The following is a 26,645-nucleotide window of genomic DNA, read 5'->3' on the forward strand; positions in this document are numbered from 1 at the left end:
AAACAGAAAATATCAATAAAAGCTATTTTTTTAAAAAAGAATACACTTGTCACTTTTCAAAGTGCTTTTATATCTGTTACTTCATTTGACACTAGAAAATGTAATCTCTTTGAAAGCTGGGACTTTGAATTTTGCCTCTGTGTCTCTACACAATAATTATAAGAGCCAGCGTTTACATAGTGCATTAAGACTTGTAAACCACACTGCCTTTAACTTATTTGATTCTCATGAGAACCCTCTGCAATCCCTATTATCCCCATTTTAAAGATGAGCAAACTAAGGTTGAGAAGCTAACCGGCCCGTTTGGGGTCACATGGTAAAATGAGGCATCATTGAACTCAGGACTATTTTCTGCCACTTTTTGTATTCCCAACACATAGTAGACCCTGACAAATAAATGTTTATTGAGTAACACTGCAACACTTATACACAGTGCTACCTAGCTGCTGAATGTCCGGCACACAGGAAGCATCTAACAAAGGCTTGTTAGGTTGGATTGGTTTGAATTGTTAGAACCTAAGATAACCTCCACACTAGGAAAAAGAACATTAATTGGATTTGGTGGAGTTTTCTGACTCTTGACCCAAAAAACAAAACCAAACAAACACCAGGAAAAGTCTGATGCTGAAAGGGAGACTATAGGTTCATCGGAAGTTTTGTTCAAGTATATGATAGGGAGGATTCTTGTTCAGAAATTGGACCATTTTTCTCAGAGCCTGTGAGCAGTAATTCTGTAAGTTTCCCAGCTCAACCCCCTTTCACAGTAGAAGTCTTTTAAGACAGCAGAAGCCAAGAAGAGTCAAAGGAGAGGCTGCTCTTTCAGGAGCCAGGGCAGAATCCAGGCCAGCAGAAGCCCCTCCCCAAGGCCAGGGGTCCCACAGCCCGAGGTTGGCCACTGCCCAGCTCACACTCCCGCTTGTTAATGCAGCAGTGGGCACAGGAAAGGGAGCAGAGACAGTGGAAAAGCACCAGACACAGGGCCGCTCAGAGTGGGAAGTGATTCTTGCAGGCTTCCACAGGATAACCTCGGCTGCAGCATCAGCTGAGCAACCAGGACGCAATCAGGGTGGGGGAAGGGGAGGGACCCCCCCCCCCAACAAACCAACCCTGATGTGTTTCTAGTGCACTGAAACCACTGGTGAGAAAAGGGACAAAGGCACCCGAAGGAAATCAACAGGCAAGAAAAAGCACATTCGAGTCCTAACTCCAGTGGAAAAGACAATGGATTTGCAGTCAGGGGATCAGATCTCCTTGGATGACTGGCCACTGGGGGCTTCAATCTCCTTTCCCTAGAGTGAAGGGGCTGGGGTGAGAGCTTCTGGTTCTAGATTTATGATCCCCTGACCACTCAGCGCTCTCACTCTGCTTCTCATAGAAACCCACTGGAACTTTGGGAGAGTAACCAAAATCACGGATGTGACAGCAGCATGGGAATCCAGCCGTGTCCTGGGCAGGACACCTTAGTAAAGAACCTTATAGTGCTGGAGAGATTTATGATCATTTGGATTTTTACACAGCCTCTCTGGGCCTCCAGTGATCACTGTTAAGAGTAGAAAGAACATAAGAGTTGGGGTACAGGCTCTAAGTTTGAATCTGCTTTTGTCATTAATTAGATGTCTAATCTTGGGCAAGTGGCTTCCATCTGGGAGTCATTTTCCTCATCTAAAAAGCAGAGTTTTCATCATCGTTGCACAACCTCTCAGAATTATTTTGAGGGAATAGCTTGATAAGTGTATGTTTTGGTTACAAAAGGATAGGAACTGGAACTGTACTTTCACTGGCATAGGGAAGTCAGAGGTAAGGAAACTCCCTTTCCTGGTGCAGGTTGTCACTGTGAGCACAGAAAGTTTAAGTGACTTGCCTAGGAGCAGGCAAACGATACATATCTGAGGTGAGATTCCAACCTGGGTCTTCCTGATTCCAGTATCAGCTCTCTAGGCACTACCACACTGAAATGTTTTGTATTTGTTTCATTTGATCCTGTAGAATCCAGTACCCAACACAAGTATCACCATTTTACAGACAAGAGAAACTGAGATTCTAAGAGGATGAACTACTTGGTCAGACTTATAGTAAGAGCATTTGATCAAGGACAACAAACAGGACAGCTATAAAGACAGAAGCAACATTTTTAAGAAATAAGACTCCCAAAGTGCCAGAGAAAATCTGGAGATTCTAATCCCAAAGGTCAGCATAGCCCAAAGTCATCTACTGAGGGCTGCAATCAGCAGTGAGCACTTCAGGAGAGAGATGGTAATTCCTTTAAGAACCAATGTGTGGGAGCAGTTAGATGGGGCAGTGGATAGAGCACCAGCCCTGAAGTCAGGAGGACCTGAGTTCAAATCTGGCCTCAGATACTTAATACTTCCTAGCTGTGTGACTCTGGGCAAGTTACTCAACCCCAATGAAAGAAAGAGAGAGAGAGAGAGGGAAAGAAAGAAGAAAGGAAGGAGGGAGGGAGGGAGAGAAGAAGGGAGGGAGGGAAGGAAGGAGGGAAGGAAGGAAGGAAGGAGAGAAGGAAGGAAGGAACCAATGTGACTTAGTGGACAGAGATATGATCTCAGAGTGACCTCAGCCAAGTCACAACTCCTCAGTGTTCCAAGCCCCAGCTTCTTACAATGTGGTTCAATACACCATATGGAATCTTATGACTGAATGGGGGGGGGGGGAGTTGAAAAATTATGAATTGTAAGAAAACTTTTGATTTGCATACCTATTTTACACACCTATATATCTAGAGCAACAAAAAATTTCTCAGGTGAAAAGAGATTGCACATGGAAAAAGTTTTAAGATGCCCTGCTCTAGGCCAGGGGGTCAAACTCACATGGATACAAAGGCCACCAAATTCTACAGAAGGCTATTTTCAGCCCCTGCAGCCGCACATTGACTTAGAAAACCACATGTTCGTATTATCTATGTTTTATTGTATCTGTTTAAATATTTCCCATTTACATTTTCATCTGGTTTGGCAGGCACTTGGAAGTGTAGTGGGCCCCATGCAGCCAGCACAGCCAACACCTGTTAGAGGCACAAACTGAAAAAAAAAGGTGAGCACCTGCCTTGTTTAGGAGTTCCTTCTGTCAAAGAAACCACAAATCCAGTCCCTAACTCAGAACAGGCCATGGAGAATGTGACCCTTACAGATTTTATTCCACTGATGAAACATCCCAGAGTTATTAAAAGAGCACTGGATTGGGTCGGAGGACTTGGTTGCAAAGCTCAGCTCGGCTTATACGTCCATTTTTATTTACTTGGATGAGTCTCATCCCCTCTGGGTCCCAATTTCCTGCTAAGAGACATTCCTGATAGTGAACTATAATCATATGCATTTCAGAAGCATTCTGGTGCTTGCTACCACCACAAGGGGGCAGCCCTGACCCATCATACAAATTCAAGGGGTGGGAGATGGGGAGAAGTGGTATAAAATAAAATCTTCTCTTTGCCTCCCACTCCCACACCCCCCCCACCCCAGCTCCCAGCCTCCAGGGCCTAAAAACAGCCTCTTCCGCTCAAATTCCCCTCAGATTGTCCCAATTCCACCATGCTTTATGAGCCCCAGGCCACAGAGGATGTAATGAGGTGGAAGGCCCTCCCAGGACCAGGGGCACGACCAGTAATTCCCCAAGATGATGGTGCAAGGGCTCCAATGACTCCAGCCTGAGACTATGTCCAACTCACACTGCCTACATCCTATTTGAACATAGCTGCCTGCATACTGTCTGCCCCCTGACAAAGTGAGCTCCTGGGGGCAGGCGCATTTTCTCAGACTGCCAGCACTTAAACAGAGCCTGGCACAGGGTGAATGTTTAATAAATGCCTGCCATCTGAATGGCAGCCTGCCTCCGGCTCTCCCAGAATACAGCCCCAACCATTTCAAACTTTCACTCAAGTGAGAACAGCATCATCCCTCCCAAAGCCCAAATCTCTAGGATAGATGCTAATAGAGGAATAAGAGATATCCCTTTGACAAGCGTGGTTGCCTGCCCCTTAAATTTCAACCCAACACCTATTTTCGAATCTCTGACCGATGTATGAAAAGGGGCCTCACTTTTCAGGTCCTCCTCCCAGATGACTAATTCAGTCTCTGGGATGGTGCTGACCAAAGGACTAATATTAGACAGAACAGTATATAGCTTATAAATTATATGCTGCTATCAAGTGCAGCAACTTGATAGCATGAGAAACAATTTCCTCTATTTCCCCCAAATCTCCCTGACTCCTTTTGGTCCCTCCAGGCCCTTGGTGACTAGAGTTGATCACAACCACTAAAATGTAGTATGGTTAATGTAGTTTGGGACACTCTGTCCCAGGGACCTGCTAGGAAATTCTGGGAAAACAGCTGCTGCTCATCCTGCAATGGCTCAGGCTGCAGCCTTTCTCAGTCACTGATGGTCTTCCACCCTGTGCGTATCCCACCATCACACCAGCAGGGAGAATAGAGGCAGCATGGTTCTCAGGATCCAGTTTAATTGGATTGTACTCTACAGGAAAGGGGGTGTTTTCAAGCAAATTCAACAGAGAGATGCTCCCCCTCCTCCCAGTGGGAACAACTGGCCTCCCTCTCACAGCTCACGCTCTCCTTCTCTTGGGAATACATCCCCTTCCAGGGCATAAAGGGAGAGTTTCCAGGAAAAATAAGAACAGGGAATGGGAGGGGAGGGGATGGGAGAAGAGACAGACTGATTTTAGAATTCACTCCAATGCAGTCTGGGCCCAGGAGTGCCAGCACCATCCCACCGGCCTACACAGCCTCTGGAAGGAGACAAAAGCTTCCAGTTGTGCTCACACGAAGCCAGACTCAAAACTCCCCCCAAAGACTGACAGCTGGTATTTCACTAGTCATCAAAGGCCAGTCCCAGGGCCAATGCCAACTCATCCTGGGGCCATGGTGAGGATAACTCCCTTGTAAGCTGGCTTCCCACGAACAGAGTTCCAAGCTCAGGAAACTTAAGCAGTTGTAGTCACCACGAGACAAAGGGCATCCTCCCTCGCCGGGAACACGAGTTTTCTTTTATAGTGCCTCTCCTCAGGCTGGACAGCAGCTTAATCATCGGATGGTAGCAGCAAAATGCCCAAGGAGATTGGTGGAACCAACCTGGCGATCAAGAGGAAGAAAAGGGAAGGGGGGGGAGGCTGGAAAGGGAGGAGGAGGAGAACGGCTGGAACAAGAAGCAGAGAGAATCCTACGCAGGGTCTAGGAAGGCTGGGGCAGAGATGGTGGCCACGGACTGCCACTTCCACAGGCTCCCGGAAGGGCCCTCCATTAGCTCTTCTCAGGACGATTTCTGTTCAATACAGCTTTGGGAGCAAATTCAAACTTGTCCTTAAGGCTCACCACCTGCGTGAGGTCCTTGCCTAACAGCTCTTCCAACTTTCGGTCTTCCCGGCGCTCTGAGATGCTCTTCTCCTCCTCTATAGGCTGGGGCGACTTCCCCCTGATGACCCACTCCAGGTGGTAGCCCACAGCCCCCACCACAAAGGCCACAGGGAACGTGACATAGGGAGCGTAGGCTCGAAACGCTGTCCAAAATAAAGGCCACATGGCATCTGCAAGATGGTATGAGACAACATTAGGGACAGACTGTCATCTGCTGAAGGTGAAATCGTGGAGGCAAAGTATTAAACTTAAAGGGTTCCGTGTCCCTTGTGATAACTACTACTGTCAGGGCTCTCAAAATCACTGGGAGGACTCGGTGAAGGAGCCCTCTAATTTAGCTGTCCTTTAACTTCATATTTTCCAGGTGCTCAACAAATACTTGTTTATGACAGATCAATTTCCTTTTATCAGAAAAAAATCAAATCACCAGAACTTAGGCTAATCTTTTAAATTATATTTTTAAGGAAGACAAAGGAAAGGTAAACAGCTAAGTTTTATTCCAAAAATGCAATTTCCAACTCTATCATGTGGTCAAAAGAAGATTCAACCTGCTCTTAATTCTTACCTTCACAATCCTGTCCAATAAGCCTGAGTGGAGCAGGGTGGAGACACTCAACCGCTCTTAAGCATTTTACCATCCTCCCTTTCTCTTCCTCCTCAAAGGGACTTCTCAATCCAAAAACCATCCTCATCACTCCCTCCCTCTGACCCGCAAAAATTACAGGGAATAATGAGTAGTTACTCTCAAACCCAGCCCTAGTACATGATCACTTTCCATTAACTAGAAGGTACAACAGGCCAGGATCCTAATCTAGCACTAAACCTTTGTGAATAAGAGAGATTTGCTTCATTTTTGAAGGCAGAACAGCCCTGTGCTCAGATCCTGTATTCCATTTACACAACCACTCTCTAGCCACACTTAGGGGGCACCCTAGGGCCTGAGGTCCATTGTCTTAGTCAGTGCTAGATTAAGAGGAGAGAAGTCTCAAGCTCCCCTAAAGAGGCAGACCAGTCCTCAAGTAAGCTAAGGACACAACAATGCCCAGATAGGCCATGCCATCAGTCTCCGCAGTCCGCTGCTTGTTTTCTCACAGGAGGGCCAAGAGTTGATTTGTTTACAACAATTCAAAAAAGAAAGGCAGTTTCCAAATAACCCCACAGTTAACAATGGGGCCATCATACCTAAAACCTTGCTAAAAGTACATTTTTTTTTGGTCTACATGACTTGCTACAGTCAAGATGCCCCAACTTTACTCTCCCCCGTTTAGCCAAGTACTTCCTCTCAGCCTTCCTCTTTTGGAGGCCTTTAATTTAATCCTGCAGATGCTCCTCTACTCCCATAATTACTTTAGCTGCTTTTCCTGTATCTTTTGTCAACAATATCACAGCTTTATTCAGGTGCAGCAGCCAAAACCCGTGCCCAGTATTGACACAAGGTCCAATCTCTAATACAAGACAGTGCTGTTTTCTTTAAAAGCCCTCTCCCGAGGATGCAGACTGCTTTGCTAGCCTTCCTGACCCCACTATAGTCATAGAGAAAAAAGTCAATAACCAGAAGATTCCCTCTGGAGCTTAGCAGATACCCAGAGGAGTTAAGGGTTCTCTCCTCCAAGCCCACTCAGCCACCACTTGCACAGCTCGGGAGGTTTTCCTGTAATCTGCCTCCACCAGCTTCTATAAAGGATCTGCCCCGAAGGCCAGAACTCGCTGAGGTCAGAACCAATCCAAGGGACGCCTCCCTTCAGCTTCAAGGCTTGCTCCGATAACTATTTCCCACCTTTATCCAACCAGATCTTTGACCTCAGTCCCCCCCCCCACCCTGTTTTTGACTTTTTCTGTGTTCCTAGATCTCAGCAGAGTGCTGCATACACAACAAGTACTTAATAATTGCTCACTGACTGACTGGCTTCTTGAGACCTGCCACACAACCTGGCTTTTCCTGCCAGGCCCCAACTGAAGCCCCTCCAAAGCAGAGATACTTTCATTTTTTTATTTGTATCCACAGCACCTAGCAAAGGCCTGGCACGTGGTAGGGGGTTAATCGATGCTTCCAGAATTAAACTGACTCGGTGCCAGATGTTAGCACTCCTCTCCCCCTTCTTACCAGGAACACCACATTAGTGGGGAACAAGACTTTGTTACGGCCCAAAGATGAGCAGGCCTAGTTCTAAGTGAGGATATGTGGGGGAGGGGGGGAATCTCAAACTACAGAGCGGTGCTAAGTGCTTTCAAAGCCTCAGAATCCAGCCCCGCCTTTCTCCCGACCCTCCCTCCTTACAAGGGGAGGGAAGTATTTATTCGGTGCCTACTAAGTGATCCAAAGGGTCGGGTTGTCCAGATGTCCTAAGGGAACAAGAAGTGGAACAGGAAGGGTGGACCCAAGGGGCTCTCTGGAGGTCCCTTCCCGCTACGATCAACGAGCAAGGACACCAACAGGGGCCGCTGGGCTTCTTGCAGGGGTACAGGGCGGACCCGCCCCCTCCGACAGTCCAGGACCTGGGTGCGAATCTTTAGTCATTGCTCTGGACAGGAATCTCTTCTATAGGACTCCCAACACGGGGTTGAATACTTTCAGCGATGGGGAGATCACTACCTTAGGAGGCATCCCATTCCACTAGAGGTGAGCTTTGCTCCCCCACCCCCACCCAAGATAGGCCCCTTGGCCAATTCCTTCCCCTGCTCCGCACCTCCCAGAGTTCCAGATTCTAGTTTAAGTCAGTAAGCATTTATTAGGCGCCTACGATGTGGCTCCAAGGGCCGCGCTGAGGAGCTTTGGCCCTCCAAGGAACGACAAGAGTGGCCCGGGTACCCCGGCTCTCAGCCTTCTCTTCTCCGGACCCAACATTCCCGCTCCCTCCGAGGGAGAGCGTGGCCTCTGGGTGTCACCAGCGGGGCCGAGCCGGGAACTCTCCGGGTCTCGGGGTTGGCACGAGCAACACCTCGATAAACTGAGGCGGGAAAACTCCAGGAGCATCCGGGATTTGTCCCGCCCCTTGGCGGTTGCCATGGTAACCTTGGGAGGCCAGGGCAAAGGTGATAGAGTAGGGGGCAGGGGAGGAACAGCCCGGCAGCGGCTGGAGCCGAGGCTTCCTCTTCCCACCCCCAACACACACACATACACACTCCGCACGCACACACACAATCCCCCAAGGTTGCCATAGTAACTGAGCCAGGCAAAAGGGCAAAGGTCATAAAGCGGGGGGAGGGGGGGAAGAGAGAGGCACTGCGGCTACCGCTGGAGCCGGAACTCCCCTATTTCCCGGCACTCACACATACACTCCCCGCGCCCCGGGAAGTCCCGCGCTCACCTGTGCCTCTAGGCCCTGTTCCGGGCCCTGCTCTGCACCCCCTCCACCCGCCAGCAGGCCTTGCGCAGATTTCCCCACCCCCACCCCGCTCCCAGCGGCCTGCGGGGCCGGACCCACCCGCAGAGAACGGATTGGTCAGGTTCCGGGAAGCTGCAGGGGGAGAGAGAGTGGGGCTCCGGCGCCTGCGCCTGCGCCTGCGCCGGCACTGCCAGCGTCTCTCGGAGGGAAGGCGACAGCGCCACCTAGCGGTGTGGCGCGGACGGCAGGGGACCTTCCGAGCCCCGGGGATTTATGAATGGGTGGGCACGTGGTACAGCCCTCCAGGCAACTGGGCACCTAGAGCGGGAGAAGCCAGGTCTGAGCTGGAGTCCCCGGGGAGGGCGCAGTGCCTGCTGGTGAGCGCTCGGATAAGAGCCTGCCTGCCTACTCGCGGGGCACAGAATCACCTCCTATATCCACGCGATAGCAGGGTCACCCGGGGGCCCTCACGGCGCCGCAGGCCGTCAACGCCCCCGCGGCCGCCGCGCCCAGCCTGCCCGAGGCGAGGTGACGGAGGCCGCAGTGCCAGGCCGCTCCTCCCAAACGCGCCGGTGGCCGCCCCGGCGGGAGAGTCCGGATCAGCTTCCCCCCCCCCCCTCAAACGGCAGGTCCGTCTCCCCTAGCAACTTCTCCCTCTGGGGAGATGCTCGAATGGGAGAGTCTGAGCATCAGTCTGAAACCCCGCGAGGGGTAATCCCAGCTTCGGGCCGTCCCCCTACAGCCAGGCCTGTGGGAGGCTGCTTGTGATGAGCCGCACCCTCTGACCTCCAGAGGCGGGATGTCTCTCCCTGTCACGTGACACTGTCTCTCTCAACCTCCCCCCACCCCCCAGTGTCCCAGCTTTCTCCTCATCCTGGTTTCGTCCCCCGGCTTCAGCCCCGAGTCTCCCTGCTCTCTTTCCTATTAGCTGCATCACGTGGAATGGAGCCCAAGGAAGAGACCTCACGGGCACATTTTCCATCTCCTTTCTAAGCCCCATTCCCCACGGGCAGCTGCGCACCAGGGACCACGAGAAACGTCTCTGAAACCAGTTCTCTGTAGACTCCTCCTCCCGCCCGCCGTGGTTGGGTATTCTTTAAAAATGTAGTCGGGGAAGAGACTCGAGAGCGCCCTTCCACTCCCCCCTCATTGTAAGCTGTGGACCGGCCCACGACGACGGTCCCACAGCGGCGGCCCAGGCCCCAAGCCAGGCCTGCTGGCCCCCGGAGCGGAGCGCTCCGCTCCACAAGTGGCCCTGGCCTTGCAGAGTTTCCTCTCCCTGACAGTGGGCAGTAGCAGTTGTCAAGGCCGGAGCTTCAGACGAGAGGGAAGTGGCCCTCAGGCGGACAGGATGGGGCCCTTCCTACTGGGCCTTGCCCAGGAGGCGGTCTCCGTGGGGAAGCCGGGCCTTGGGGGAAGGGATGGGTTTTGGCCGAGACTTCTGGACTAGGAATCTCGGTGATCGTCCTGGGCTTAGAATGAACGGGGAATCCGGGCTTAGTCTGGAGCAGGGAAAGGCCTGGCCCTGACTGGAAGAGGGAAGGGAGGAAAAGGACACAGGAAGGTTCCTGTCCGGAGAAAAATCTGGTGTCCAGGCCTTTGCTGCACCTCCTTCAAGCACGCGAACGCGCGCACACACACGCACGCGCACACACATGCACGCGCACACACACAGGCCCACCAAATAGATGCTCCGGGCCCTGGGATACGGGAGGCTCCTCATGGAGGGAGAGTGGGCAAAAAGGGGTCCCTGCTGAAAGAGAAGCATAAGAGCATGGCTCCTGTGCTGGGCGATGCTTCCACCGCCGCTTTATTCCTCCTGGTATAGTCAAGGTGGGTCCAGGGAATGGGAGTTGAGGGGGAGGGGAAGCCTCCCGCCTCTCCCAGCACCCTCCCCTCCCTGCAGCAGGTGGAGAATGGGGCATGGCATCTCCTGGGTTGGTCCAGCCACTGTGGTCCCCAGCAGGCCTGGCAGGGGAGGGCGGGGATCCTATCCCAGCCTGTTAGGGTGGGTGGCTGGGTTTAGGGATTCCCCTCTGCTGGGGGGAGGTTCAGAAATCTTCATAAAAAGGGGGTGTTAAAAGCCACAAAGCTCAGTCCCCACGAAGCCCAGCCCCGCGGGGAGGGGGGGACATGGAGCCTGAAGGGCGGGGGGCCTGGCCCGGCCCGGCCCAGCAGGGAAGGGGACAGGATGGCAGAGATAGTGCCTGAGGCAGCCAGTGGAGGAGAAAGCAGAGAAGGGGACCCTGGCCCAGAGGGGAAAGGAAGCGAGGGGGTAGTTCTAGGTGAGGAGGTGTGTGTTTGGGGGGGAGGACTCCCCTCCTCCCCCCACAAAGGAGTCTTAGCTTGGGACCCAGAAGGTAAAAAAACCAAACCCAGAAACTGTGATAGGGCCAGACCAGGCCAGGGTCTGGGAAGGCAAGGGGCCGTGGGGCTTCCTGGGGGGACACAGAGGGCTGGGCCCACCTCTGCCCTGGGAGGGCCCCGATATCACAGTGACCTCTACGCTGTGTATGTACAGTACAGATAGAAAACAAGGGGCCGCAGGTGGCAGGCGGGCAGGGCCTCGGGCAGGGTCTGGCAGGTCACAGTCTGGTCTGGGCCTCGGGGATATAGATCTCTATGCTGTCCGCACTCTCTGTGGCTGAGCTGTGGCGGAAGGAGGCTGCCCGCTTGGCTGCCAGGAGCCTCTTCCGAGCTTCCTGCCGCTGCCGGTCTACAGAGTCCAGGGAGCGATCCTTCACTGGGACCCCCCGCCCCCGAGAGGGCTTCTTTGGTATCGGGGGAGGGACCTTCTTCTCCTCCTGCGAAGGGAGAGAAAACAACGTGACTCAGGAGGCAGGGGCTGGGGTGAGGGGAAGGTTCCTGAGGGGCTCTGACGAAGGAGACTCCAGGGGTGGTGATAGTGAAAGAGCACGGAGACCTGAGAGGCAGGGAGGATGGAGAGCGAGAGACACAAGGGACGGGAGTGGGAAGAAAGCAAGAGGACCCAAGGGGCAAAGATGAAGAAAGAGCTAAAAGACCCAAGGGAAGGGAGAAAGTGAGTAGGAAAATATGAGAGCATTAAAGAGGGGGGAGAGAGGGAGGGAAGAAGGGAGAAAGAAAGTAGAAAATCTCACTGAGGGGCAGAGACAGGGAAAGATTAAAGAGACCTGAGATACAAGGAGGGTACAGAACTGAGAAAGATAGCAGAAACAGGAGCAGTGGAGAGAGACAGGGACACACAGATAGGAGAAATAAAGCAGAGGGTAGAGAACTGAAGGGGAAAGATGAGAGGGGAAAGTGGAAAGAGAAGGATGAAGGTAGACAGCAGGAAAACTTAAAAGGAAGGGATGAGAAGCCTTCAAAACAGGAAAACAAAAATTGGAAACGTAAGGATGGGACATACCTGAAGACAAGACAGTAAAAATTAATGAGAAAAGGATGAAGAAAAAAAGATCACATAGATCCCGGGGTGATGGATGAAATGAAGGTAAAGAGAGCTAAGAGACAGGAATGGAAGAATAAGAAGTGAGGCGCAGAGATCAAAGGGAGAAGACCTGAGTGTTTGCATATTGGGGGCAGATGAGAAGGGCAGGAATGGTAGAATTCAAGGGGTATGAGCATTACAGTTGGAGACAAAGAAAAGGAAATAGCAAAAAAGATAAAATTCAGCACAGAAAAACTTGACAGATGAAAACAGGAGTTATTATGACAGATATTGACCAAGATCCTCTCCAAATCATAATAATCCCAAGAAAGAGGCAAGCCTTGGGTGGTGGCAGGGACTACCTGTCCCCACTTCACTACTTCTCCCATGTCAAGAGTATACCCAAGGCAAAGACGACTTAGAGATGACCCTGAGACATCCCAGAGTGAGTGGTTGTCAGTGGGAATGATTGATCTTAAAACATGAAGGGTTCCCTACAAGCTTCCAGACAAGGGAGTCATTGTTAGATAGCTCTGATTTTTTAGGAAGAAGGAACTTGCCTTCCCATAGTTTCTACTAGCTTTCCTTTGTGTCTACACAAAATGTCTGATCCTTTCATCCTTCCTTCTCTCCTACCCCAATGCCTTCCCTCTATGGTGTCTTCCATTTATATACATACATATATATGGGTGTGTGTATAAATACATATATATATATATATATACACATATATATGTGTGTGTGTGTGTATTGTACGTATAATATGCATGTGTAATAAATACACACATATATACACATACCATATGTATCATGTATATATGGTCAACTTATGTTCTCTCCTTATAATGTCAGTTCCATGAAGGCAAGCACTGTGTTTTTGCCTGCCTTTGAATTCTCAGAATTAGCCAGAAATGCTTGTTGGCGTCCAAGACCTTTTTTGACCTTTTGATCTTTTCCCCATGAACTGATCCGGACTAAAGTTAAGGGACAGGTCTTAACCCCAAAATCCTAGGGGCCAATGAGAATTGACTCAGTTGAGGGCTGGAGACCAAAATGAGGAAAAGCATTATCAAAAAGGATTAATAATCGTCTTTCTCAACAAAGAATTAAAGGTTGGTTGTAAAATCAAGAAAGAGATGTCCAGTCTGAAGACCAGAGTATGGTCATCTCTTGTGACCAAGACCACTGGTAAGGGAATGATAATACTAACTCATATCTCCCTATAGCTTTAAGGATCCCAAAACTCTCTTCCCCATCTCTCTGTGAGTTCAGTGGTATGAATATTATTATCTCCACTGTATAGAGGAGGAAAAGTGAATCTCAAGAAATTGGCCACACTCACAGCTGTAAAGATCAGAGCTAGTGTTTGACTTCAGGTACTCTCTGGTATCACACTACCCACCTCGAGAGACTGTGGAAGGTAAATATCTCCATCCAAAAGAACTTCCAGCGTCTGTCCCCATAAAATCCTACAATCAACTCTACGTGAGCCAGTTATGGCATAAACATAGTTCTAAAAGTCAGTGTAAAATGCCAGGGACACAGGGCTGACTGCCTTCTTGACTGCTTCTCATTCTGTAACTTGGTGTGTTTCCCTTATGTTAACATTGCAGACAAAGCAGGGCTCTGTTTTTTATCTAACCCTGGCTTATCTTTATTTGTGGCTTGATTAAAGATATGGCAATTCATAGATTCTAAGCTAGAAGGAATCTTAGAGTCCAACACCCTCATTTTATAGAGGAAGAAACTGAGACTCAGGAATGTTGTGATCACACAGGTGGAAAGTAGCAGCATCAAGTAGTCCAAATCCAGGCCTTCCCGGTTTCAAGTCTAATAATCTTCAAACTACACCATTTATTAGATGCCAAGCTGATTAAAATCAGGATGACAGGTTCAAGATGGAGTGGAGTGCAGGCTGAAGTCATGGGTCAAACTCTAATAAGAGGACATTTGTGCCTTCTGTTTAATAGTTCAAAGACCCATTATTTCATCAGCATTTAATTTACCTCCTCCTCCACCCACAAACACAGATCTTTACCATTCTACATCTTGATAGAGAACTTGATAGAGAGGTTGGTCCTCTCTGGGCCTGTACCTAAGTCTTTCTGTCTTGGTAGCATCTACAAAAACCTTTGAGAGCCTAGAAACACCTTATCCAACAAAATAAGACATAGGAGGACTTGGAATTTACTCGTAATACAGGTAAGCTTCTACGTGTGACTTTGAAAACACAACTTTTCCACACAGGGTGGGACTGATGTGATTGGATAATAGTTCATATTAAAAGAGCTCAAGCTTTTGCTGGACCTTAAGCTAAATATTACTTCTGAGTGATGTAAGAGTCAAAGGAGGTCCATTGCCAAGAGTAATGTTTAACTTAAAGATAATATAACTGAAGTTGAAATAATAGGGTGAAAGGAAGTGACCAGAAAGGCAGAGGCCATGTCTTTATTATCTTGTCCTGTACTTCTGGGCTGCCCCAGGGTCAGGATCTGCAGGACAGAAAACTCAGTACCCTTCATATAATGTTCAGCCTCCAGGTGTATGAGGGAAAAGGCAGAAGCCATCTAGATAGTACCTGGAACCATGACTAAAATCATCCAGAGATTAGTTGTACTAAGGGGACATGGGAAGGGAGTTTGCATATAGCAGAGAGACTAATCAGAAGGAAGCAAAACAAGAAAAGGCCTTGGGCTAAATTGAGTCCAGATGTGATACATTAAAATTAAATGAGGGGATCCAAAGGCATAGATACTGTATTCTAAGCAAAAAGCAATGGTCTTGGAGCCAAAAGAACCGTTTTCAGGTCCTAGATTCAACACTTACTTAGCAGTGTGACACTGGACAAGTCACCTTTCTGAATTCTGTTTTCCTCATCTCTAAAATGGTGTTGGGATGCACCTACCTCAAAGGTCATTAGAAATTTTCCCTAACTGGACAAGTTTATCATTACTATCCCTGCATGAGCCTGGGTAGACATATCCTTTTGAACTGGTAACCACAATCTTTCTATTGGACTCTATGACTGCAGGAGCTGTAGCTCCTATTGCAGATGGTTACAGAGTTACCTTTTCTATCTCCTCAAAACCTAGCACAGTGCTTGATATATAATTAATAAAATGGTTATTGAATGAATGAATTATATGATCATTACCTCAAATACCTGCAGACTGCCATGGAAAGTGATTAGATTTCTTTTACATGGGTCCAGAATTGAAAAATAGGAATAAGGGCACGTTCCCTTATTCAAATTCCATCTTTGCCACTTACTAACCATGTAACACTGGGCAAATTATATATTCTCCCCGGACCCCAATTCCCCTATTTGTAAAATGAAGGGAAATTGTGACTAGATCTCTAAGGTCCCTTTCTGCTTTAAATTTATGCATGTCAGTTACAGAAAGATTTCAATTCAAGATAAGAAGGAATTCCCTTAAAATGCAAGTTATAATAGTTATTGTTTAGTCATTTTCAGTCATGTCTGACTCTCCATGATTCCATTTGGAGTTTTCTTGGCAAAGATATTAAAGTCATTTTCTATTCCTTTTTCAGCTCATTTTGCAGATGAGGAAACTGAGAAAAACAAGGGTAAGTGACTTGGCCAGGGCCACACAGCTAGTTAGTGTCTGAAGCCAGATTTGAACTCACAAAAATAATTCTTCCGGATTGCAGCCCAGAACTCTTTCCACTGAACCACCTAACTGCCCATATAGTTATAGCTAGCTTTTCCATAATATTTTCAAGTTTTACAAAACATGTTCTCTTAGTTGGTCCTTACTAAAAGACTACAAAGCAAGTATCACCATTTTAACAATGAACAAACTGATCCCAAGAGAGGCTGTGTCTGTTAGTATCTGAGGCAGAACAAACATATTCTATCTGCCATGTCACTTAGCTGTCCTTTGTTGTTATCCAACAAAGGAATAAGCTTAAGCCAGTTGGTTTAAGGGGAAATCTTAAAAATTAGGGATCTTTTCATTTAGATCTTTGGGTCCCTAGCATCTAGTACAGTGCTTGACACAATCACACAGTAGACATTTAATAAATGTATGTTGATAAAATGATCACTAGAAGAAAATGAACACAGAAATGGCATGTAGGAGCTGTCAGTGGTCCTGAACAGCACTACCATTATGAACAGCTCCTGAAAGGCAGAAACTGGGCTAATGTATAATTGCCACTACACTGTGTGCCCCAAGGAATACATGTTAAGCTTGTAAACAAATTGTCTTTACTAGGCACCTTTTTGATTGTCTGCCCCAAAGCTTAAGTGGGAATTTTCATCAGAGCAGGACTTTCAAAAAAGCCACAGAACTACCTTCTTGGAATATGCTGTCCTTGTACTGCAGAGAAACCAGTCTTGACTGAGTACATTTTGCTCCCAGGCAGAGTACTGGGCACTAGTTCAGGGGAGGCATGATTTTTTCTCTGGTATCTCTGGGAAAGCAGGATTTTCTGCAGAGAGGTATTTATCTGTGTGTATAGGTATGGAGCTGAAAAAATTCTGTGCTTGCTTTTAGCTGCTCGGGATGCCAGGGCTCAGACATCAATGTTAAGAGCTGATCTCAGGTCTCATGATTCTAAGGCCCTAAATCTCTTAATTGCTATGGGGAGCAATCAAGGAGAAATGGAGAAATGGAACTAGTTGAAGTGACTAGATGACAATTATAAAGGAGCCTGTAGAGAAGATTTCTGCAGTGGTAGGAAAGTTGAATCAGTGGCTTTCCCACCATCTTCAAAATTTTTATAAAGCTTTCAAAAGCCTCTTTATACAAGCTCCCTAGAATATGAGTGTGTATCTATGTCACAGGAGAAGTGAGGCTGTTTTTAGTCAATGAGAGAGAAGAAAGTTTCCCAAGGAAATCCCTGGTGATAGAAATTCAGCAGAAGAGCATCTGAGAAAGAAGAACCAGGGCTTAGTATCTCAAGGTACCCCCAGGAGGCTTAGTTTATCTGAGACCACCCACCTCAGGCTCCAGGGGTTTCCAGCTATTGGCCTTAAGCTGCTGCAGCTCCAAAAATTTGAGGCTCACATCCTCGATGGCAAGTTGTAGGAGGTCCCAGAAACCAGCCAGGTCCTGGGAAGTGGGCACAGGAAATGAGGCTGGGTCCTGCAAAGGTAAGAGAAGAGAAGAATATCCCAGAACCTGATTTAGGGCAAGATTGGAGAAACTTTCCTCAACCCCCATCCATCAGAAAAGCAGGACAAATTCAAGGGGAGCCCAAGCACTTATTATGCAGCCTGAGGAGAAACTATTCCAACCCTGACAAGACCTACACTTTTGGCCCCAAAAGCTCTTACATCAATATGGGCCCCCTCCTCAGATTCCAATTCCACAGAGAGAGTTTAAACATTTTCTTTGTCAAGGCACAAGTCTTCTTTGATAGAGATACAAGATTCTGGCCCGAGAGGAGAAGAAGGGCACTCACCATGCTTTGCTGGCACAGCCGGAAAAACTGCTGCACCTTCTGTGACATAAGAAGCTGGGCACTGCCTACTGCACTCCGAATCTTCTCTAGGACTGAGAAGGACAAAAAAGCCATCAATTTTTCTTGAAAAAGATACCTCTATCCTCAGCTTCAGGTATTCTCTCCCACTTGTGATCTCTGTCATATCCAAAAGGTCAAGCTTAATTAACTAATATCTACTGTTTGTCCCAATTGTCTTATTAGTCCCTTTTCACCACAAACCCTTGATCTTCCACAAGCACCATATAGTCTAGTCTATTGAGCAAATTAAGTCCATTGGGATGAGCTCCACTGTCTATTCTGACCCTTATTTTTATCTCTCTGCCTCTATCTTCTCCCTTCTTCTCTCTAGTCTCAGAAAATAAGATGGTTTTCCTCTTTGCTAAAGCTAATTCCCTTCCTACAGTTGTGATCCCATCACCCTCTGCTTTCTATAAAATCTTAATCCATTCAACATCTCCTGTCTCCTGCACCTCCATTTTTCCCTCTTTATTGGCTGATTCTCTTTGTCTACAAATATTCACATCTTCTGCTTATTTTGGAGAAAGAGGAGGAAAGATCACTTGTCTTAGCTGCTACTATCCAGTTCTTTTTCCTTTTATGATCACACTTTTAAGAGTAGTATTCTAATCCCCCAAACACCAATCCCTCACTCTACATCTTCAACATCCAATCGCTCTTAAACTCCCTGGCTAGGAATAGCCATCACTTTCCCTCCAAAGTCACTAATGACCTCCTAATCACCAAAAGCAATGACCTTTCTTAGTTCTCATCGTCCTTGACTTCTATGCTACATCTGACATCTGACATCTGACATGCATACTCCCTCCTAACTGTATTTCCTTACCATGGCTTTGGTGACACTGCTCTTTTCCTGGTCCTCCTTTCCCCTCTTTAACCTTGATTTTTTCTGTTGCTTTCATTAGATTCTCTGTTTCCTTCTTGGTCTTCCTGGCTTTCTTTAAGATTCAGTTCAAGTCCCACTTCTACAGGAAGCTTTTACTGATCCTTCAGATGATAATGCCTGTTCTCAGATTACTTTCCATTTATTCTGTATATATGTTATTTCTAACCTACTTGTTTATATATGTTGCTTCTCCATTAGAATGTAATCTCCTTGAGGACAGAGACAATTTTTGCCTTTCCTTGCATGCTCAGTGCTTAGCATAGTGCCTGGCACATAGTAAGTGCTTAATAAATGCTTTTTGATGAATGACTCCTTCCATGAACTAAATGGCATCATTCCTCGCAGATCAGTCCTCAGTCACAATCTGCTTATCTCTCAGAGAGAAAGTAGGACTCCCTCAGAGAGAAGAAACATTTTCTGAAACTGTATCCACACTGGCAGAAGAGATTTTGGAGAATCCTAGGCTGGAAGTCAGTAGATACAAGATTCTGGTCCCAGTCCTGCCACTAACAATATGTGATTCCACTTAAGCTCCTCTCTCTCTGGGCTCAGTTTTCTCTTCAGTAAATGAGGAGGTGGGAGAATATGATCTCTAAGGACTTTCCCAAATCCAACATGGTATGATTAAAAAAAACTTTCATGTGCGAATATCTTGTCTCCCAAAAGATTCTTGAAGGCAGAGTCTATAAGATCTTCCTTCGTGTCTATGTGGGAACCTGCAGAGGACCAGGCAGTGGGAATTATATGAACACTGACATCAGGGAATGAAAATCCTGTTTTACACTCATTCTGACCTTGTGAGGGTAGTTGCATCATTCATGTGCCTATAACCATATCTCCCCTATAAAAAGGAAGAGGGAGGTCTTAAGGAGTCTGTAAAGAAAGGAGTTTCTTGGGGGATCAGGTGGGTGTCAGGCTGATTTATCCTTTCTCGGTGATGGAAAACACTAATAATATTTTAAACAAGGTCTTCTTTCTCCTCTTTCTCTCAAAGAGAGACAGTAATGAGCAAGTGATTTTTTTGGAGCACCCAGAGGGAAAATGGCAGTGATAGAAAAGGGGGATATCATCAGAATTTAGATATAATAGAAACTTAGGGGTTGACAAGGTCAGGGGCTTGGAAATGAAACCCCACATGAAGAAAGTTGAAACATGAGCATGGGAGGACAGCAGTTATGGCCAGACTAAATCACTCCTTCTCTCTCATGCTAGTACTTCCAATGTAACAAACAAAGCAGGAAAAAACAAAACTTGTGAGTTGATGCTATCAGTAGTATTATTTCAGAAGTAATTACTTTCATAATAAGGGAAAAGAAAAAGAAAGAGTCAGATAACAACCCTGTGGCAAAACAATGTGGCTCCAGGGTTTGTGCATTGTATGGTATATGTACCTAAAAAAGTCATGTGTGTCAGACTGTTCTGTGAATTGCTTGGGGAGAGTTGGGCACAGAGAACATGAAAAGGTTTGGCAATGATGACTATATCACAAAAACAATGAAAGCTACATATGGGATGATCCCTTCCTCCAAGACAATAGGACAGGAACAACCAGAAATCACAGGATCCTAGTACCCTCAAACCAAGTTTAGACGTCTTGTACGAGCTAAGCTTAAAGAATGGGAAACTTCTCAAGGACAAAGGATGTGATTTGCTTCCTCATTGTTATCATCCCCTGAGCCAAGCCCTGTTCCTATGCTTAATAAATGTTTGTGAATTCAGCGGAGTTTGCGGAATTGGAAAGATTCTAGCATAAAGGAATTTGTGAGCAGAAGGCAAGTCCCTCTGGGGAAGGCCCCAGAGGTAATTTTCTCAAAGCTGAAGCCCTCAGCTAGGCTATAGCTCTGACCATTCTTCACAAGCCACCTCCGACTAAGGGCTCCTGAGAGGGGGTGCTTTTAACTATATCTCCCAAACCAAAGCAATGATAAAGTGATGCTGCAATGAGCCAGATATTGGAAGAAGGAAAACTCTGGTCAGAAATGGAGTGATACCTCCCCAAACCCAGCCATAACCCATATGGTTAACCCATGCAGCCCCATGTCCTCACTCAAAATTAACCCAAAGTTGTCTACATGTCACTAAAACAGTAATAGCATTCATGTAATGCTTTACAATATTACCTCATTTGATCCTCACAACCACACTGGAAGTAGGTGCTATTTTACAGATGAAGAAACTGAGGCAGGAAGGGGACTTGTTAAGTGAGGCTTACTTCCAGCTCCAGTGCTCCATCCCCTGTGCTCCTGGTGACATGCCCCATCCCCCCCATCATGGGCAGCCCACTTACTCTCCTCAGGCAGGTCATAGTCCTCAGCCTCCCGCTCCATCTGCTGGCACCAGTGCTCCATCTTTTCCACCTCTGCCTGTAGCATCTTGATGAACCACTCGCCATCCCTGGGGCAGGGGGAGGCACGGCCGGAGTCGGGCAGGCTGCGGGAGCCACGCTCCATCCACGAGTCTCGGCGACCGTGAGTTGGAGCCGGAGTCGGAGCAGGGGCCGGGCCGGAGCCGGGCGGCCCATCCGGGGCAGGAGGCTCATAGGACAGTGGGTAGCCCTCGCGGTAAGCCCACTGGCCCTGCGTGTGGACGGTGCGGAAGACAGAGTAGGCAGGACCTCGCGGCCCCGGCTGGGGTTCAGAAGCGTGCCGCTGGAAGGAGCGGCCGAACTGCAGAGCCTTGTCCTCCGTGGCTACGGTCGCCAAGCCAGCCAGGCCTTCCAGCTCCAGGTCTGCCTGTACTCCAGCAGTCACGCTATTGGAACGCTTGAACCGGGCCCGCCTGGCCAGAGATGGGTATCAGTCATCTCAGCTGTCTGCTGAGCTGTCTTCCCTCAAAAGCCCTGCAAATTTGCCCCTCTCTGTCCCTGGTCACCTAGTCTAAAGCCTCAGGTCCTGCCCTTTCTTCCTGCCCACAGTTGCCTCTCAGTCATATGGCATTTTATCCCTAACCGGGTCCTTTCTTCTTCATCCCCTTAAGTTTACCTCAGCATGTCCTCTTCCCGTATCTCCCCTAGACACACTCCAAAGCCCTCCCTCCCTCTTCTCCTCTCCTTTCTCATCCTCTTCCCTCAGGTCCTGCCACCTCCCTCTCCAGACCTCGCTCTTTGCCCTTCTGCAACCCAAGCCCACCCTGCTACATCCCGGAGACACTCCTCCCTCTTCCCAGGATCCACTCCAGCCAAAAGGAACAAGGAGAAGGCTGGAAGGAAATGTGGGCCTCCTAGGGAAAGGGAGCCATATGGGCTCTGCCTGAAAAAGGCCCAGCTAGGCCTGTTATTTTAAAAATAAGGACAGGGAGCCCAGAGAGTTTCGGTGGCTTTTCCAAAGTCATATAAGCTGTGAATAGCAGAGAGGGAATTCAGACCCAGGTCTTCTGAATCCCAATCCGGGGCTTTTTCCATCTTAACTCATGAATCATTATTTCCCAACTCAAGCTCTTTTCTTACAGCACAAGGAAAAATCCCCTTTCCGAGAGACCTGAGTTCTAGTCCAGGCTCTGCTGCCAACTCACCATAAGCATAAGCGAGTCACTGAACTTTGCTTCCACTTTCTTTTCTTTGGTGATAGGGCATGTGTGTGCATGTACATGTGTGTACACGTGTAGATGTGTGTTATGTGTATGTGTGTGTGCATGTACATGTGGGGGGATAGAGAGACAGAGAAGGCAAACATTCCTCAAAGCCTCTTCCAGCTCTGATATTCTGTGGCTCACATTTCTCCATACTCCTAGCACTGGGTATACACGAAATGTCTGCCATATTGAATGCAGAGAGTCTGGGAAGGACTTTTCCTAACAAACAAGTCCTCCAGGAGGATTCAAAGAAGCTTACTTTGAATTCCATTTCTGCTACTTGCTAATAGTGTTATGATCTTGGTCAAATAACTTTTCTGGGCCTCAGTTTCCTAATCTGTAAAAGTTAGGCTTTGGGTTAGGTTATCTTGAAGGGCTTTTCCAATGATGAATCCTAGGAACTTATGATCTCAGCACAATGTTAAGGATGCAGGCAAGTGGGGAGTGGGAGACAGGCAGGGACAGAAATGGGTTTCTGATTCCTTAGTCCCACCCAGGCTGCCTTGTAGACAAGAATGGTTTGGGAGCGAGGGCTCCCTTCTGCTCCCCACCCAGTAGTTCCCTCCCTATCTCCTTTCCTCCCCTCCTCCCTTGCAGCTGCCTGGGAGCTTGTCACCATGGCGACCGGCCCTGGATGGAGGCCACAGCACCTAAGGAGAGATGTGCTGCTGGCATTCAGTCTCCAATCTCTGCCTTGTGGCATCCCGACTCTCCCCCACACCCTAAAGCCAAAAAGGGATGAGGGGAATCCGCCCTGGATCCTGAAATGGAAATGGAGTTGGGGGAAAAGGAAGGACAAGGGTGGAGAGTCCACCGGGGAGGGTCAGTCTAGGACCACGGGAGGACGCCCAGTCAGCCTGGGGGTGGGACAGTGGCTGATCTTGTAACATTATTGTCCCCGCACTCACCTCCAGATTTTCACTGACCCCTCCCTCTCCCTCACCCAGGCTGTTGCCAAGATTCTTCTTCTAAAAAAACCTTCCTATTCATCTCATCCGCCCCCACCTCTCCACTCACACAGCTACCATTCCAGTATAGGACTTCATCACTTCCTGCATGGACTAGGTCCTGAGCCGTCTCCCTGACTCAGTCTCACTTCCTCTCCATTCCATCCTTCAGGGAGTTGCCCAAATAATCTTGCTAAGGGGCATGTCTGACTAGGTCCCTCCTCCATTCAAAGTATTTCCTACAAGATAAAATTCAAATTTCTTAACCTGGCATTCAAGGCCCTAGCAATACAAACTGTCCCCATCTTTGCAGTTCTACCCTCTTAAACCTCCCCCAACTCCAACCTAGTTAGTCTCCATGCTTTTCTGTAAATGTGCCATTGTCCTTGCATGTCAATATGATGTAATAGAAAGAGCCCTGCACTGAGAGGCAGGAAACCTAGTTTGAAATACCAGACGCTTACTAGATATATAATATTGGACACTTCCTTACCACACCCCAAGGAATCTCAATTTTCTGATCTGCAAAATGGGCATAACATTTGAATTCATACTGTTACACTTCCTTCAAAGCCCAATTCAAATGTCTCCTCCTCCTAGAAACCTTCCTTGACTACTCCCTTCTCAGGAACTGAATAGCCCTTAAGATTGGAACAACAGTTTATCACTTAGCTATACTCTAGCACCTGTTCAGGTTTTGGTTTATTTCCTGCCAGTACCTTGTGAGATCTGAACAGTTACCATAACAAATTTGCTTTGTCTCCTGATACACAATTGAGCACGCAGGAGACATTGATAAAAATGTGTTGATTGGGACTATAAATAATAAGAGTTTGTGGTGATGTTAATAATCATTTGGTTTTGTTAATGGTTACTAAGTTTAGAATAAATAAATAAAAATAAAATCTGTTGATTTATTAAATGACATGGACTGCTGCCCTTGGCCATTATTACTCTCAGTACATACTGCCATCTCTTTATAACGAGAGGAGGAAAAGTGGAACTTAGTAGTCACATGTCGGAGGTAAATCAGTCTTTCTCTATAATGAGGAGTCAACAATCTTTGCCCTAACTCAACATTTCTCCCAGAGATAGAAGATGAAGAATGAGGAAGAAGGAGACTCCCCCCTTAACTTACCTCTTGTCCTCCTCCACCTGTACCCCAATGGAGTGGAATTCTCTCCGGCTTCTTGTCTCTGTGTCAGAGTCTGAGATGGTCTCTACCTGAGAGATAAAAGAGACATAGAGTAACAACTCTACCCTGTATCCAAAAGGCCCTTTCCTTGAGGGAGTAAGCAGCAAAAATTTTCCAGGGAACAATCAACTAGATGAAGGCTGATTCCCCAAATTTTCTCTGGCTAAATAGAATAGCAGTTGAAGAGAAGAAGTGTGTGACAAATCTCTCATGATAGTCTATGAAAGAGATAAAGGGATGTGGACTAAAGGAGCATACAGTGTGGCAGATTCAGAATGAATGGAATGACTGAATCCATTAAATGGTCATGTCTACCTGGACTGAGGTTTCTAGTGAAGTGTCCTAGGTCTCAGCTCTTGGTCCCATTCTATTTGTTTTTATAAATTACTTGGCTAAAGACACAGATGATATACTTAGTAAATTTAAAGAGAGAAGACATGAAACTTGGAGGGGCAGCTAACAGGATCAGGACCCAAAAAGTCTAGAGCTGCAACATTAGGGAAAAATCTAAAAAGAAAACAACAAATCAAAAGAAATTTAATAGAGATAAATGTAAAGGTTCAAAAATTATCTTCACAGGAATAAAATAGGAAAAGTGTGACTAGAGAGCAAGTCATCTGAAAAAAGATTTAAAAGTTTTAGTGGAATATAAGCTAGCAATCAATAGCAAGATATATTAGCCAAAAAAACAGAGAACATTAAAAGAGATACAAGGAGAAAAGCAATGATGTGAAAATCCCACTATATTTTGCCTCAGATCATACCTAGAATACTATGAGTTCCAAACACTATATTTTGTGTAGTGGAAGGTTATATCCAAGGGTTTGGAAGAACCAATTGTTAAATCCCAGTGTGAGTATGCCTCAGAAATAGACAAATGCTATAAATCAGGACTTCATTTATTGTCTTATTATATTTTACTTACTTATTTTATATTATTTTATTTGTATTTTATCTAGATTAAGAAAATAGTAATAATGCAGATTAAAGTTAAATGTATGGATACATATTTTTTTTAGAGAGCTTGGTTGTTTAACCTTTACCAGAACATTCCTATGTTGCTAAGCCCAACAGGAGGGCAATAGAAAGCCCAGGAAATGAAGTCATTACTAAATATGAGACCTGGTGAGTATAGGCTAAAATAATAGTAACTGACATTTATATAGAGCTTTAAGATTTACACATATTTCATTTGAATTAAAGTGTATAATAACCCCATTTAATATATGAGGAAGTGACTTGTCCAAGTTCACTTGGCCATTAATAGAGCCAGAATTTGAATAGAAATTATCTGATAATAAATCTAACACTCTTTCCAGATCAGTAGAAACTGGGTAAGAGGGATATTTAGACTGGAAGTTGTATTGTGCATTAATGGTCCAATTAAGGATATACTAAGATGCAATTCCCAGACTCTATGAATTCAATTCAATTCAGCAGATTTTTATTAAGAGTCTATTCTATACTAGGAGCTGAGCTAGGAGATGAGGTTACAAAACTAAAAAATAGCTCTCGCATTCTGCTGGGAGTTAGAATATGTAAATAGATAAGAAAATACAAAAAAAAGGACTATTTTTGAAGGCTATGAAAAATTGTTTCAGTCTGAGAATTATGTAACTGAGAGATGATCTTTAAAGTTGTTACATTTAAAGATTTATTAACAAGACACAAAGTGTTGGTGGGCAGAATTCTTAGAACAAAATTAAGAAAATACAAGACAAATTGTTGAGAAGGAAATTTCTAACTAGAGAGATAAAGGAAGGCTTCCCATGGGTGTCATAGCTAAAGATGAAGCCTTGAAGGAAGCAAAGGACTCTAAGAAGCCGAGATGAAAAGGGAGTAGATTCCAAATATGAGGAACAATCTATACATAGGCCCAGAAATAGGAGACTGAATGTCAGCTTCAAGGAAGGAAAGGTGGCTCATTTGGCAAAAACATAGAGTACACGAAGAAAAATAATGTCAAATCATGAAAAGGTAGCCATGTTGGAGAATTTTTTTGTATTTTATCCTGAAAGAGAGAATTCAAAATAAAATCAGCTCGATGGTTCCCCCATACCTGTACCCCAATGGAAGGCCTCCATTTGCGCTGCCTGGCCAAGCTGCGAAGCTCTTCCCTCCCAGGGATGGTCTTGATGATGAGAGTGGGGGGTTTGGGACTGGCCCGAGCTGGGACGGGGGCCAGCTCAAGGGTCCGGGTCCCTGTGGGGGGGCCGTCCAGGCCATCGGCCGAGCTGCAGCGCCGGGTGGGTTCTGGAGCCCAGGCGGGGCCCTCGGGGGGTGGGTAGCTCTCATGGGCAGAGTCGGTACTGCTCTGGGCCGTGATGGAGATGCGTGGTGGAGTCTGTCGTCCCGCAGGGATGGGCGGTGGGGCTTTTCTGAAGTTAAAGGCTGTGGCAAGAAAATGGAGATTACAGACAGACTCTCCTTGGCCTGAGACCACA

The 26,645-nt window shown here is 46.9% G+C and overlaps 2 protein-coding genes across 2 annotated transcripts in view; both read right to left on the minus strand.

The window, feature by feature from the left end:
* Window positions 1-4,451: 4,451 nt before the first annotated feature.
* Window positions 4,452-8,882, minus strand: SMIM12 (small integral membrane protein 12). The gene is made up of 2 exons (XM_074305072.1): window positions 8,687-8,882; window positions 4,452-5,548 (listed from the first exon to the last, which is right to left on the minus strand). Exon 2 carries the CDS (start codon window positions 5,541-5,543, stop codon window positions 5,265-5,267), a length of 279 nt encoding a protein of 92 aa, XP_074161173.1. The 5' UTR covers window positions 5,544-5,548; window positions 8,687-8,882; the 3' UTR covers window positions 4,452-5,264.
* A 457-nt stretch (window positions 8,883-9,339) lies between these two features.
* DLGAP3 (DLG associated protein 3) overlaps window positions 9,340-26,645 on the minus strand; it is a 75,425-nt gene continuing 58,119 nt past the window's right edge. The window contains 6 exon segments of the mRNA XM_074305073.1: window positions 9,340-11,508; window positions 17,081-17,224; window positions 17,544-17,635; window positions 20,777-21,267; window positions 24,145-24,230; window positions 26,261-26,592. Of these exon segments, the coding sequence (XP_074161174.1) occupies window positions 11,290-11,508; window positions 17,081-17,224; window positions 17,544-17,635; window positions 20,777-21,267; window positions 24,145-24,230; window positions 26,261-26,592 (1,364 nt within the window). The 3' untranslated portion in view covers window positions 9,340-11,289.

This window comes from Sminthopsis crassicaudata, chromosome 3, assembly GCF_048593235.1.
Source record: "Sminthopsis crassicaudata isolate SCR6 chromosome 3, ASM4859323v1, whole genome shotgun sequence".
Taxonomy (NCBI): Eukaryota; Metazoa; Chordata; class Mammalia; order Dasyuromorphia; family Dasyuridae; genus Sminthopsis; species Sminthopsis crassicaudata.